The 14,487-nt window shown below is 48.7% G+C and overlaps 1 protein-coding gene across 1 annotated transcript in view; it reads left to right on the top strand.

Annotated features, from left to right (window-relative positions):
- The first annotated feature begins 3,562 nt into the window (after nucleotides 1-3,562).
- The window catches only part of cica (capicua transcriptional repressor a), a 48,975-nt gene continuing 38,050 nt past the window's right edge, over nucleotides 3,563-14,487 (top strand). The window contains exons 1-2 of the mRNA XM_083926109.1: nucleotides 3,563-3,711; nucleotides 9,762-13,493. Coding sequence (XP_083782235.1) covers nucleotides 9,981-13,493 — 3,513 coding nt within the window. The 5' untranslated portion in view covers nucleotides 3,563-3,711; nucleotides 9,762-9,980. The remainder of the gene's footprint in view (nucleotides 3,712-9,761; nucleotides 13,494-14,487) is intronic.

Raw genomic sequence — 14,487 nt, 5'->3', positions numbered from 1 at the left:
TTCTAGGGTTCATTCATCTTCAACTGCTTGTCCCTGTCGGGGTTGCAGGGGGCTCAAGCCGATCCCAGGTGACATCGGGCGTGAGGCGGGGAACACCCTGGACAGGACGCCAGTCTATCACAGGACACACAGAGACGAACAGAGACAGAAAACCATTCACACCTACGGGCGATTTTAGAGTCGAGCACGTCTTTGGACTAATAATAATAATAATATTCATTCATTCATTCATCTTCAACCGCTTGTCCCTGTCGGGGTCGCGGGGGGCTGGAGCCGATCCCAGCTGACATCGGGCGTGAGGCGGGGTCCACCCTGGACAGGACACCAGTCTATCACAGGGCAATAATAATAATATAATATCCTATAATATAATAATATGGAACGACCCCCGAGGTCCGATTTCTGACTCGGAAACATGTCATTTAAAGATGGCTGCCCTGGTTGTAAACAGTAAAGAAGCTCCTGTAATAATCCTTTAATTAACACTTTTCACTATTTGTTGTCACGATAAGTCAGCCATATACTCAGTATTGTTAGATGTGTATATATATGGAAATGCTGTATGTGTCATTTACATTTTACATGTGTTCAAGCGAACTACAAAGCAGGCCGTGCTAACAAAAGCTAACAGTAGTTTCAGCCGCGTTTCTCCGACTTTGTAACTGAAACACTGATAGCTCAGGTGTGACGTCGTTCCTATCCGAGTTAAATGGATCGCACCAATAGACAACATCTTCGTTTCCCAAAACGTAAACTTAAACAGGGCTGGGGTTAGTTTTTTTTCAGGTAAAGCTTTGGAAATATTCTAAATATAGCGTTCACTTAAAGTAATATTGATCTTCTTTAAGTACTTTTTCTCTGGGGGTGTGAACGCTCCCTTTGAAATCTACTGTACATCTACTCAACCTGCAAATATCAGTGAAGAAGAGTGAGAGTTGGACTCATCTGGTCCACACACACACACACACACACACATGCACACACTCTTGAATGAGAGAGTGTTTGAGTGTTGGGTCAGGTACAGTGCAGAGTCCCTGGAGCTGTTTAGCAGTTAAGTGGCCATAATGCATTTAGTGTAAAGTGACTGGGATTGGGGGGCTTAGCCGCAGCTCTCCGCCTCATTCTTAGAAAGTGCTCAGAGGTGCTAATACCAGCCGGATTTATGGCGCTCATTCACAAACTGCTTGACTTCTGCAGCAAACTCTCTCTCTGTCTCTCTGTCTCTGAGTCTTCCACTCTCTGTGCTGTGTGTCTCTTCCTGTCGCTGGTGTGAGTCACGACTGTCTCTTTCATCCCCCTCTTCTCTGTCTTGTCTTCACCTCTACCTTCAACCGACAAAGTCTCCTTCACACTTTCAGTTCCAGTCTCATCCGTAAGCTTTTCGGGGACTTCTTTAATGTCTCTCGACGGCGCCTTACAAAACCAGGCAGCCCCCCCCTACCCTCCTTCAAAGTTGCGTGCTCGCTGTACTCGCCCTACATTTTCTGAATACACACTCGCCTGCGTTGAATGAGCAGTCAGTTAGAGGGAGACAGAGACTGCAGTGCTTCACTGTCAGGGGTGTGGAAGATGTCTGGAGATGAACCCACTCACTCTGCACTTACATGTGTGTGTTTGTGGCGCCTCTTCCACACATTTATGACTCACAAGTTGTACATGTTAGGGTCATAAAATGTGTACTGTAAACACATAAAAGCTGAGTGTGTGTGTGTGTGTGTGTGCGTGTGTGTGTGTGTATGTGTGCGTGTGTGTGCGCGTGTGTGTGTGTGGAGGGGTTGCCTGTGCATGAATGTGCAAACTAAATACCAAAAATAAACCCGTGCTGTACTTTGTCGTATGTGCAACAGTGCATGCTCAAAGAGGCCATATAGCCTGTACACAAAAGTGTGTGTGTATATGTGTGTGATTGCACAGGGCTATGCGCAGTGTGTGTGTGTGTGTGTGTGTGTGTGTGTGTAAATGTGTGCTCCAGTACACGTACAGCTTATGTAACGCCGAGGCATGTTATAACTCCTCTGCGCCTGCTACAGTATGTGTGTGTAGGTGCTCGCTTGTTTGCGTGCGCCCAGTTGTGTGTATATAACTGTGGCAAGTGTACCCGCTCGCCTGTGTGTGTGTGTGTGTGTGTGTGTGTGTGTGTGTGTGTGTGTGTGTGTGTGTGTGTGTGTGTGTGTGTGTGTGTGTGTGTGTGTGTGTGTGTGTGTGTGTGTGTGTGTGTGTGTGTGTGTGCATCAGGCAGACTGCAGTGCCGCAACCAGCCAGCTCTGTATCATCATTGACCAAACTCGCCATCTGTGCCTGTAAGCTATAGAAACAGCAAGTCGCACTGCTACACAGCAATCCACACACCATTAGTGCCTTAATAAATCGCAGCGGGATGGCATTGTGTTGTGTGTGTTTGTTTGTGTGTACGTGTGTGTGTGTGTGTGTACGTGTGTATGCACTCATGCGTGTTTAACTGTATTTTTTCCAGCCTGTTTGCATGTTGTCTTGTATTCGTCAGAGTATTACAGGACCTGCTCGTACACTTGCACAACTCCCTGCTTGCTCAGTGTGTGTGTGTGTGTGTGTGTGTGTGCAGGGAGGCCCACGGTGTATATGGGTCACTCTCTTAGGAGCCTTAATCCCACGTTTGGACCAATTTACTCACTGGGGTTTCACTCTTCCTGTTTGGCCAAGCTGATGGCAACAAGCATAATGACCTCACCACAGCATTCGGTCATTGGCCTGCAGACCCCGGCCCTCTCAGCCAATCACACGCGGCTCTGGTGACGTATAGCCTCCGACGGCTGTCCTGATTGGCTGGGGAGGCGGGACTAAAGCGTGCCGTGCACCTCTGATTAGCTGGGAGGGAGGGGGAGAGGAGGCATAAGAAATTGGGAGTTGGTGTTCTCAGTGGCTCCTGTGAAACTACAACCTGTGGCTCACATGGATCATAGTGGCGAGACTGCATGCATGTCGACAAATACATAAATATATCAATAAAAAGCACAAAAAGAGTCTTATTAAAGCTGTTGTGCGAGAAGTTATAATCATTTAAATCAATAGACTTTATTGGCAAAACACAACTATTAAGAAGTAAATAATATAAGTTAATACAATAAAAGATAAAGACGCTCGGGGCATGACCTGTTCATCCATATTACATTTGATACTCTCGTGATAGTGTTTGCTAGTCCAGTTCTTTATTTACAAAAACAACAAACACCCCTCCTTCTGTCTTCGCCATGTCTGTAGATAAATGAAGAAGGGATGAAAAGAAGAAGAGAAAGATTTCAGTCCGCCGCCGTGCTGCGTGCCTGTGGACAGGCCCACAGAGGAGCGCCCATTGGCCGCCGCAGCCTCGCTTCTCCCAACAGCTGTTCTGTGTTTTCCCACACTGTGATTGGCCGCGGCGCGCCGTCCTTCACTTTTACTTTGACGCGTGGCTCCGCCCCCGCTGCCCTTCCGCGCCATCCCATTGGCTACTGTACGCGTTCCGTGCTCCGTGATTGGCCGCGCGGGCTGGTTGTCAAGGCTTCGGGGGCTTCATTCACCATTTTGCGACTGTAGTGTAGAATGTACAGGGCAGTAGTTTTTCCTCCTTTTAAGTTGCTTTGCCGGAGAAACATGAACGGACGTTAACCGGCAGCCGCGGACGACCGGCCACCCTGCCCTATTTTACCCGGCGGACTCACCACAGAACCACCCCGGGGTACTACGGGAGCTCTGGTGAGTGTTAAGCTGCACACAAATCTCTCTCCTGCAGCACTGCAGTGGAGCTTGTTGTGTTGTTTTTTTGTGTGTGTGTGTGTATGAGCCGAGGAGCCGCCGCTGCTAACGTTGTCCGTGTTTACCGGGGCCGTGAACAGGGTTAGCAGGGCAGCGTATCTCCGGGTATCAGGGTGGCCCGTGCAGAGGAGCACGGGGCGGATTGAGTGTCTTCTGCGCGGAAGAAAAAGGGAGCGGTGCGGATAGAGGAGACATTAGTGAGCTCGAAACTTTTCCACTAGAAATACATTGAACGCCATAACTGCCGCTGGACTTCCTAGAACAGTTTCCATTTGCCCCCGCGTTGTGCCACGAACCTCGGCTAAACCCTGCTTGTCATTCCGCCTCCTTTTGACATTTTCTCCCTGTTTTTCATGAATCAACGTGGCTGTTTTTTGTGTTTGTGTCCGGGGGCTCGAGGGGCCTTCTCCTCCTCCTCCTCCTCCTCCGCCTCCTCCTCTCTGGACTACTTTGTAGCGACACTTTCCCGTGTCTTTGTTGCAATAACGCGAATGACCGACGGACGAGGGTCGATACAAAGTTACCCGCCGCGGCTTTCGATACATTTTGACTCGACTGTCACCCTCGGATGGGCCGAACAAACCCGACTTTTGTCCGCTCTTTCTGTGCGGGATCCACAAAGTTAACGCGTTCATCTGCCCGGGACATGTCACGCCGCCATGCGCGTACACTATATAACGTGGTATTACGCGTTAATATGCGCGTTAAACCGGTTATTTCCCCCGGTGACAGGGAGTTGAGGATCTCCAAGCGGCCTTAGTTGCGGCCTGGTCGCTGCACGCCACGGCCTGCTGCTGTGTTGTGGAGTAAAACTGGTAGTAATCGCGGTACTACGAGGGCTTGACACATACACGGTACTATCCAGCTAAACCAGAGGTGACGACATCACCCTCCCGTAGTTTGCATTTTGTGCTTTGGGCCTTGTGTAGATAAATGAACAGCTGTTATCTACTCTGGATTATGATTATGGGACTATATTTACACAGCCCGGCCCTGTAGTAATCCCGTCATGCACTTTCACAGAGGTGCCCTGCAAAGGACAAAACTTTTAAATATCATGCAGTTTAGGGAGGATCACAAATATATGCACCATTAGGAAGGATTTAGCCACGCAACAGGAGGTTAAAGCGGATGATGAGGGACTGAGAGGTCTGCAGAGTTCACCGCTACACACTGAAGTGATAGTGAATCATAGTGAATGTATGGGAGGCGTGGAGTAAGGCTGCCCCTGTCTCACATCAGCACATCTGTAATAAACACAAGATCAAAAGTGGTGTTTTGCGGAGAAACTCGGTTTTACACTGTGAATCAACTAATCGATTAGTCGACACGTTTGTACGATACTAAGTATTTCTTAAATCGAGGTTGATGGCCCCAGTGTGGAGGGCATATACAATAATATAGCATAAACGTTATAAAGTTAACTCACTTTGTACTTCATATATGATCCGTTGCACTTTTCTGAAGCTTTTATCAGTTTGTCACCGCCACAAAAGTCTCCTTAAATAATTCAATCGATCATTAGTTGATTGATTATTTCCAAGATTCCTTTAGTGGATTATTCATTCATCTTCAACCGCTCATCCTTGTTGGGGTCGCAGGAGCCGATCCCAGCTGACATAGGGCGTGAGGCGGGGTACACCTTGGAAAGGACGCCAGTCTATCGCAGGGCACATAGAGACGAACAGAGACAGACAACCATTCACACTCACAATCACACCTACGGACACTTTTCTTTTAGAGTTATCAATGAACCTAACATGTGCATGTCTTTGGGAGGAAGCCGTAGAACCCGGAGAAAACCCACGCGGACACGGGGAGAACATGCAAACTCCACACACCCAGTCGGGATTCAAACCAGGAACCCTCTCGATGTGAGGCGACAGTGCTAACCACCACGCCACCGTGGTTTAGTAGATTAGTCATTTTTAATGCGTTTTTCATGCCAAATGATCTTTTCCCAAGAAACGTATCAGCACATCTGTAATAAACACATGATCAAAAGTGGTGATTTGCGTGATTCTTTGCGGAGAAACTCGGTTTTACACTGTGAATCAAATAATCGATTAGTCGACACATTTGTACGATCGTCATCGAGGATGGTCCCAGTGTGGAGGGCATATACAATAATATAGCATAAACTTTACCAAGTTAACTCACTTTATACTTCATATAATGATCCGTTTCACTTCTCTGAGGCTTTTATCGGTTCGTCACCGCCACACAAGTCTCCTTAAATCATGACTTAAACCTGGTCAATCACTTAGCGAAACTGAATTATGCATCCAGAAAGGCGGCAGTTCATGTGTTTTTTGTCACCTCGCATGACTTAAACCTGTTCCCAATGTGTCTGTGTCAACTTATAAAAGCTTTTCTGCAAATAAAATATGACTGAGCTAACTTGTTAACCTGTATGTTTTATGTATATACCTGACGATGAGCAGGGAACGCTCTGCTTTGATCACTCAACATGAAACATAGGAGGCCCACTAAAGCTTCCATATGGACTTCCTCGCTCCGTGTTTCACAGAGGGGAGCGTGAGTTGCGTCAGTTTGTCTTTAAGCTGTTATCATTAGGCCCATGACTCTGACACCAGCTGTTGTACACAGTGCACTACTGAGTAAACACACGTAGCATACCTCTATCGTGACCAAGTAAGGCTGGCTGCCAAATTATTTTATGGTGGCTGCTCTACGGCCGTCTGTCCTAAATAGGGATTTACATAGAGCACAGTGTTGGCTATTTTCTATTTAGCCTCTCTGTGTGTGCATTATCAACTATCCTAGATGTTTGAGGGTGTGTGGCCTTGAGACGGTCGGCACTTATCTCTGAAAATGGATTTCTGTCAGGACGATGTGATGTGGCAGATATTAAAAGGACCTGAATGAATGCGGGCCTTCATAGCCGAACAGGAAGGCAGCAGAAGGGAAAAGACAGAAAGAGAGAGAGAGAGAGAGAGAGACTGGTGGGAGGATAGATGTAGAACGAGGGACAGACAGGCAGACATGGAAGTTAAGGCAGACAGTCAAACAGTCACTGACAAGTAGACATGCCTAGCGATGGATGACAGACATCAACCCAGAACATTCTGACAGTGAATACCACAGTTGACAGAGCTTATATACACCGGAGATCAGGATTAGAGAACATATTATAAATACTTGATAGCATGTTTTTTTTTTTTAAATAACCAAGGGACTTCAACAAAAACCTTTATTTTGTGGGAAAAACACAGTGAGCAAAATTGGAGAACAGTTACCATTTTGTCAGAAGAGAAGATTTAAACAATGTTTGTTTCGGGCTACGGGATTAAAAAATGAACAGGAAGTGTAGAGGCAACAGCTTTGAATGACTTCAGCACATCTGCGCCCACAGGACATCAGTAGTTTCTCACACTGCTCTGGTTTGATCTTGGTCCTTTCTTCTTCAGTCTCTTCCAAAGTTCGGTAACTGTAGTGGGTTTCTTACACATTACTTTGTCGGATTTCCCAGAGATTCTCTATGGGGTTTATATCTATCTGAGACAATTGCAGTGAAGGTGTTGCATGTTCCCGAAGGAGGTTCACACAAACATTTGCATTCACCCTTCCATGTAGCTGTACAACAGGCCCAACTCCTGCTGCACAAAACACCAACCAAACAATGACATGACATTGCTAAGGTTCAGTTCATTCGGGTCTGATGGGAAACATTACGTTCAGGGTCGGACTGAGAATTGACAAAGTAATGTCTAAGGGCGCACTCACACTGTTCTTCCGCACAGGGCCAAAACAGGTTTTTCGGTTCAAGCCTAGTGCGTTTGACCAGTGTGAGTGCAACCGCAACGCGCATAACTGCGGCCAGTTGGCCACCCACAGCCCGTTTAAGAGAGGTGGGCTTTTGTAGAGCGCGTTTGCACATGTACGAGCATGAGTGTGCGCACGTGTACGAGCACGAGGCCTACGGCGGTTCTGACGTAAGTTATGTGCGCCTGTATGGACATAGTAAATAGAAGGACGGACTATGCGCGGACATTTAACAACAACAACAATGGCAGCTAAAGGTTCATGTTGGTGTGATGCGGAGGTGGAGTGTTTACTGCAGATTTGGTCAATGAAAATATTCAAAAACAGTCGACAAGACGCACAAAAACTCTGAGGTCTGTGGAAAGATTTGTAAACAAAGCAACGCATCACGATGACGTCAATCAATGCGCGTGACGTGTTACAACGTGATGACATATGGACAGCAAGAAGCATTTGCGCAAGGCCCAGGCAGTGTGAGTACAAACGGGGCGCGGGGGGAGAGGGATGGGGGGACAAGTACCCTAAAGCCCGGGGCGCGGTGTGGAAGGACAGTGTGAGTGCGCCCTAAGAAACCCACTACAGTTACCGAACTGTGGAAGAGAGTGAAGAAGAAAGGGCCGAGATCAAACCAGAGCAGCGTGAGAAACTAGTGATGTCCTGTGGGCGCAGATGTGCTGAAGTCACTCAGATCAAGGGCCTCTATACTTACAATTCATTTTTTTATCTCATAGCCCGAAGAAAACATTATTCGAATCTTCTCTTCTGACAAAATGGTTACTGTTCTCTCATTTTGCTCACAGCCCTTTTCACGAAATAAAGGTTTTATTCAAGTGCTTTGCTTATTTAAGTAAAAAACATGCTAGTACAGCAGTGGTATCGCCTCAGCCGATCTTCTATCAAACTCTGAAAATTAAAAAACAACAATATTTCAGAATAAATCCAGTTTATAAACTTTGTTCTTTAATTTTGATCTCCAGTGTCTAGGGGGGTGTTTTCATCGCCCTCTCATACACTTGTTGTTAACATCCTTCTGGCAATCGTAGCTCTGTGGAGAGTCTCTTGTATTGGAAAAAATGAGGCAGAGCACACAGCAGCGAGGACCCGAGGCAAGTCCCGCGCGTATCAGCCACACAGCAAACAAACCAGTTAAATGACAACAGTCTCCCGTTCAACAAGTCAGCAAAATCAATCTGTTTTACTTCCCAAACGGGGGCAGAACTGCGAATGAGTTCGGTGTGGTATAGACGATATTTTCAGTAACGCTGCCGTGGCTAAGAAGAGCGATACTGAATGACTGGTGGTGTGGAATAACAATTATTTGGGAACAACTCTTTGCTTTTCTGGTTGACTGCAGCACAAAATGAGGATAGAGACTTAAAGTGAAAGAAGAGGAGAGACAAAAGGGAGAGATGAGAGGTCGAAATCAATATCGGAGAGAGATGAGGGAAGGCAAGGAATGAGAATGAAAGTGTAATAGTAGCAAAGAGAGCGAGAGAGAGAGAGAGAGAGAGAGAGGAATAAAGTAACGGGAAGTTAGGTAATGGTCTTCCACAGGAAATGGAGTTTGTAGGGGCGGATTGACTCCGCTTTGAAATACATAGATAAGGGTCGAGAGAGAGAGAGTTTCAGTATGCGAGCGAAGAAGGAATTCCCCCGCCTCTACGGCTGGCCAAGAAGCAGTGTGTGTGTGTGAGACGGAGAGAGAGAGAGTGTGTGTGCATGCAGAAAGGCTTGTCTGGGCAAACTGCAAAAGCGCTCCTCACTATTTCCATACTGTGTTGGTAGCCTGCATTGTGTTTACCATACAATATGGCCTCATGTGTTCAATGTGTACCTGGTGTGGAAGCAGGCCTTGTGTAATGTGAGTAGAAGCAGTTATGTAATGATTTAACGTGTGATGAATTTATTGATGAGTCATTGTCATTACTACACTCGTACGACGGTGCATCATTTAGCAGGGAATACATTTCTTAGAATTCATCTTTAAGTGTTTGTTACTCTTATGTCGTACGACGTTTTTTGATCACAAAGTCCCTCTTTGCTTTGCTTTTATTTTGAAATACTTTGATGTTTTCATAGATTTTGATTTAATCGGTCACTTTTTTCTCTCAAAGACATGCAGTTAGTAGCTATCTTTGGCTTTCGGCACGTCTGAATGTGTTTGCCACATGAGTAACGCACCCTCCCTGTTCCGTTTCTTTCAGAGTCTCTGGAATAAGGTGGGCAAGTGCCGAAGTCGCGCAACCAAGACAAGACAGGATGAAAGAGAGAGGCCCCGGCAGAGGAAGAAAATAGACAGAAAAGAAAGGAGGGGGAAGAAGAAAAAAATACGAGGCAGAGTAAGAGAGAGGAACGCCAAAGACAATCACTGGGATAAATAAATAAAAAGACTTGTTTGGAGGAAAGGCAAGCTAGATGAAAAGATGAAGCCGATAAAAAAGCAGGGCCGGCGCTCTCCTCCCTCTACCCGGGCCAAAGGGGGGAAGCGCCGCGGAGCGGGGGAGGCCCCAGAAGGAGGGGAGAAGAGAGACTCTGATGAGAACAGAGACAGAAGCAGATCTCCACAGAGCCGAACGCCCTCCTCTTCGTTTGCTTCTAATTCACATTCAGAGTCCTCCCAGACGGACCCAGTTAGAGCGCGGGACACTTCAGAGGGGGACGGGCTATCAGAAACGACAGTATCACTTGTGATGGATTCTGGGAAGTTTTTGACAGCCTCGGCTGACAGGTCGGGGAGGTCAGCTGTGAGCGGCAGCAGCCACAGTGACAGTGGTGGTAGCAGTTGTAGTAACAGTAGTACACCGAGCGCCAACAACAGCCCAAACCCCGCCTCCAGTCGAAAAACGGCCACTTTCAAGGCCCGCGTTCCCAAGAAAAAGTACACCTCTGAACACTGCTCGTCTGTTACTGGCAACCATAGCAACCCCTCCTCCAGCACGCCCCCTCCTCTTCCTCTTAGTGTTGGAGTCATCAACCACGGGTCAACGGGTTCAGGAAGTGAGATCGGTGTCTCGCACTCTGATGGCAACAGTCAGAACAGGAACCTGATGGATGACTTCCACAGCAGGACAGTTGGCAGGGAGGGGCCTCAGAACGGCTCCCCAGGACCCCCTACCCTGACGCTGGGAGGGGACAGGGAAAGGCCTGGAGGAGGTGAAGGGCTGAGGGATGCAGAGCGAGTGTCCCCCAGCCCCTTGCCCCGCTGTTCATCCACAGACACCGCCAGCGAGCACTCGGCTGACCTGGAGGTAGTCGGCGACTCACATGCCCTCACACAGATGTCTACGCACGCTCCACCTAGTCTCCCGGATGCACTGTCTGACGCCCTTGCCAAAGGGCTGAAGAATCAGCGTGTTCTCGCCCGCCAGCTCAGGAGAAGAAGTGACGATGAGGGAGGAGGTGAAAGGAGGGATGAAGAGGGGTTTTCAGACTTGGTGTTCAGGGCTGGAGTCGTCCGTAAGGTCAGCGGTGAATTTGGAAGCCTGGAGGTGCAAGTGAATGGCGAGAAGACACTGTGCCGTTATCCGTATCGACATGACAGCCCCCCAGGGGTGGTGGACATTATCCTAGATGCCCCGCCGCCTGGTGTCCATCCAATAGCTATTGGCACTGCGGTCTGCGTACCATTTGGTAATGAGGAGGGCAGCGAGGGCCATTGGCAGTGGTACCGAGAAGGTGTGGTGACTCAGGTGGACACACACCCTGCGGTGGCCAACCGCTACCGTGTCCTTCTGTCTGAGGAAAGATCTGACGGTGTGGATGAGGAAAACGATGGCAGAGGGACAGCTGGTGGTACCCAGGCAGTGTGGGTCTCCCGACAAACACTCCGGCTTCTGGTGCCGCCTTGGGACCTGGATTTGCCGTCCGGAGGAGGACGAGATGAAGAAGTGGGGGTCATAGACAAGGAAATGGAGCGAGAGGACAGGGAGGAGATAGATGTGGAGCAGGAGGTGTGTCGTCTCAGCCGGGGGATGGCACCCGGTGTGGGGTCAGGGTTAGGGAGAGGAATCCCCTACCCAGGCATGGTTCCTGTTTCCTCCACATCGGGCCACAGCATCACTTCCCCAGTAACCCCAGCATCAGTCCTCAGCCTGGCTCCGGGCCGAGAGTGGGAAATTGAGAAAGAGTTAGAGAGGGAGAGGGACCTCCAGAGAAGCAGAGAACAGGAAAGAGAGAGGGAAATAGAGCGAGAAAGGGAGAACAGTGCAATGCAGCAGCACCAACAACAGCAGCAACTTCACCCGTACATGCCACTCACCCCAGAAGAAGACATGGAGGTGTCCCATTTTAACATGCTCCCAATGGGGGCGATCATACCTGGGGCCAAACCAATGGCACTTCCCCAACACCGCCACATTGTCTCTAAGCCCCCGCCTGGCTACCTCAATCCCCACCTGTCTGTGGTGCGGGGCATCGGGATCCCCCCTGCCCACCTGGCCTTGAAACCCCACCCCCCTCCTTCACCTGTCCTATTAGGCCTTGACCCAGCAACCGCAGCAGCTGCAGCAGCTGGTGCTGTCATTACCACCCCTCAGCTCCCTCCTCTCCCTTCCATGTCCTCTTCCACCGCATCCTCCTCCAGAGTAGACAAGACCACAGGAGGTGGTTCTTCTAGTGGAGGAGCAGGTGGTGGCGGTGGATCTGGATCAGGTTCAACCTCCTCCTCCTCTTCACGTTCCCGCACCCCACTGACAGCTGCACAGCAAAAATACAAGAAGGGAGATGTGGTTTGCACGCCAACTGGCATCCGTAAGAAGTTCAATGGGAAGCAGTGGAGGAGGCTGTGCTCCAGGGAGGGCTGCTCTAAAGAGTCCCAGCGCCGAGGATACTGCTCCAGACACCTCTCAATGAGGACCAAGGAGATGGAAGCCAGTGGAGGCAACCGGGAACGGGGTGGAGCCAGCAGCACAGGGACCCTGACGCCGTCTGACCTCCGAATGAGCGGTGGGAGAGCTAGTTCTGAATTTGACTGGGATGAGACGTCACGCGAAAGCAGCGAGGCCAGCAGTCGTGGAGGAGACTCCCGCCCCCGCCTGGTCCTTCCCTCTCTGCTGCCCCAGGACCTCTCTCGTTTCGACTTCGATGAGTGTGAGGCAGCAACCATGCTGGTCTCCCTGGGGGGCTCCCGCTCAGGCACACCCTCATACTCCCCGATCTCCAACCAGTCGCCCTTCTCCCCTACCCCCTCACCCTCACCCTCTCCGCTCTTCGGTTTCCGCCCTGCCAATTTCAGCCCCATCACAGCTCCTGCTTCACTTACTCCACGCCGCCACCGCCAGCTTAGCGGCACTAAGATGGGTACACCGGGTGCTGAGCGAGAGCGACACCTATCGGGGATTGTGCCCACTTTTCAGACCAACCTCACTTTCACAGTCCCCATGAGCCCCAGCAAGAGGAAGCTCGACTCCCACCCGCCCCCTCCGCTGCCTGTGATCCAGGACTACCAGATCAAACCTGAGCAACAGCAGCTGGTGGGCATAGGTGGAGGGTTGGTGGGAGACCCAAGTCTTGGCCACAACCCTGCCGCCTTCAGAGTCCTCTCCCCACAGAGTCAACCCACAACCCCCTCCTCACTTTCCTTCCCCCGGCCTCGTAGTGCCACCAGCAGGCCACCATCCTCCGCTGCCTCCACGCCTCCACCCATGCTGGTGTCCCCTACCCCTCCCTCCCCGCTGCCCCAGGAACCCTCTCCACGCCGCATTGTGCCCCTCCGTGATTCCCCGGTCATTGTTCGTAACCCAGATGTCCCCCTGGCCAAGTTCTCTGATGGCCCGTTGGGGAGGAGAGAGAGGAGCAGGTCCAGAGAGCACAGCCAGCCCCAACACACAGCTCCCCCAGGCCTGCAGGTCCCAGTCCCTATCAACGGCGCCACCACCAACGGTGCAGTTCTCCTGCGTAACCCTACATCCACACTTGTCCTGGTCACCTCAAGCTCGGTAAGAAAGTCACTTTGTTTTGTTTTGGCAATATGATCATGTACAGTACAGGAATGGGCAAAATCTATTTGTAATATAATTTTATTATTATTATGCCATAGCTACCTCAGTATAACAGCGGTAGAGCAAAACAGTGTCTATATTTGCTCTTATTGTCGTATCATTCAACCATTGTGTAGTTAACAAAGTGCTTCCTACAATGTTTCCACAGTTATGAATATGCTTGAATAATAAAAAAATAACATTATCTGGTGTTTCATCAGAAACTCATATAAATCAAGTAAATCAATTCCCAAATTGGAGGATTTTAGCTTTAAGAGTCCAGAAAGTGTGATTATCGTTCCTTGAAAGTGCTGCAAAAGTGCTTTAATTTTAATCTTGAAAAGCTGTACGAACCCTGAATAAAACAACTCATCCATTAAATAGTATATTTTTAGCAATAAGACTTTTTTTTTTATGCTGTACTTTGCTGCCGGTCAAAGGCTGACCTTGCGATGTCCACGCAGATTCAGAATGTTTCATATTGTAGCCAGGGTGATGTTTAATTAGTGTATTTTTGCCAGTGACTGAGAAACTCCACTGAAAATGTAAAGTACAAACCATGCTAGACCCTAAAGGACCCTAAAACGTTTATAGCTTCATCTAAGTCAGCATTACTGAGACCCAGAGTCCCACATAAAGCTGATCTTAGAAAACCTCTGAAAAAACTTGTGACGTCTGAAAATTGAAGTGGATTATGCTGCAGGACTTGATTGAGTAGCTAATTTACTTTAAATATTTAATCCTCAAAATATATAGACTGATGCAGTTACCTACCACACACATATCAGTGTGTATTAGTCGGTATCTGTGAATGTTTTCGGATATAAAAAACCTTCTTTACAGAACAAATAATGCAGAAAAAAGTGCTTAATATAGAGAAATAGTTAAAGGCTTTCATTTGAGTCCTTTATTAAATCTTCAGCACATGACTGATACTAAACATCATTTAGCT

The sequence above is a fragment of the Echiichthys vipera genome (genome assembly GCF_963691815.1).
Source record: "Echiichthys vipera genome assembly, chromosome: 13".
Classification (NCBI taxonomy): domain Eukaryota; kingdom Metazoa; phylum Chordata; class Actinopteri; order Perciformes; family Trachinidae; genus Echiichthys; species Echiichthys vipera.
This window is presented reverse-complemented; position numbering and strand designations above follow the sequence as displayed.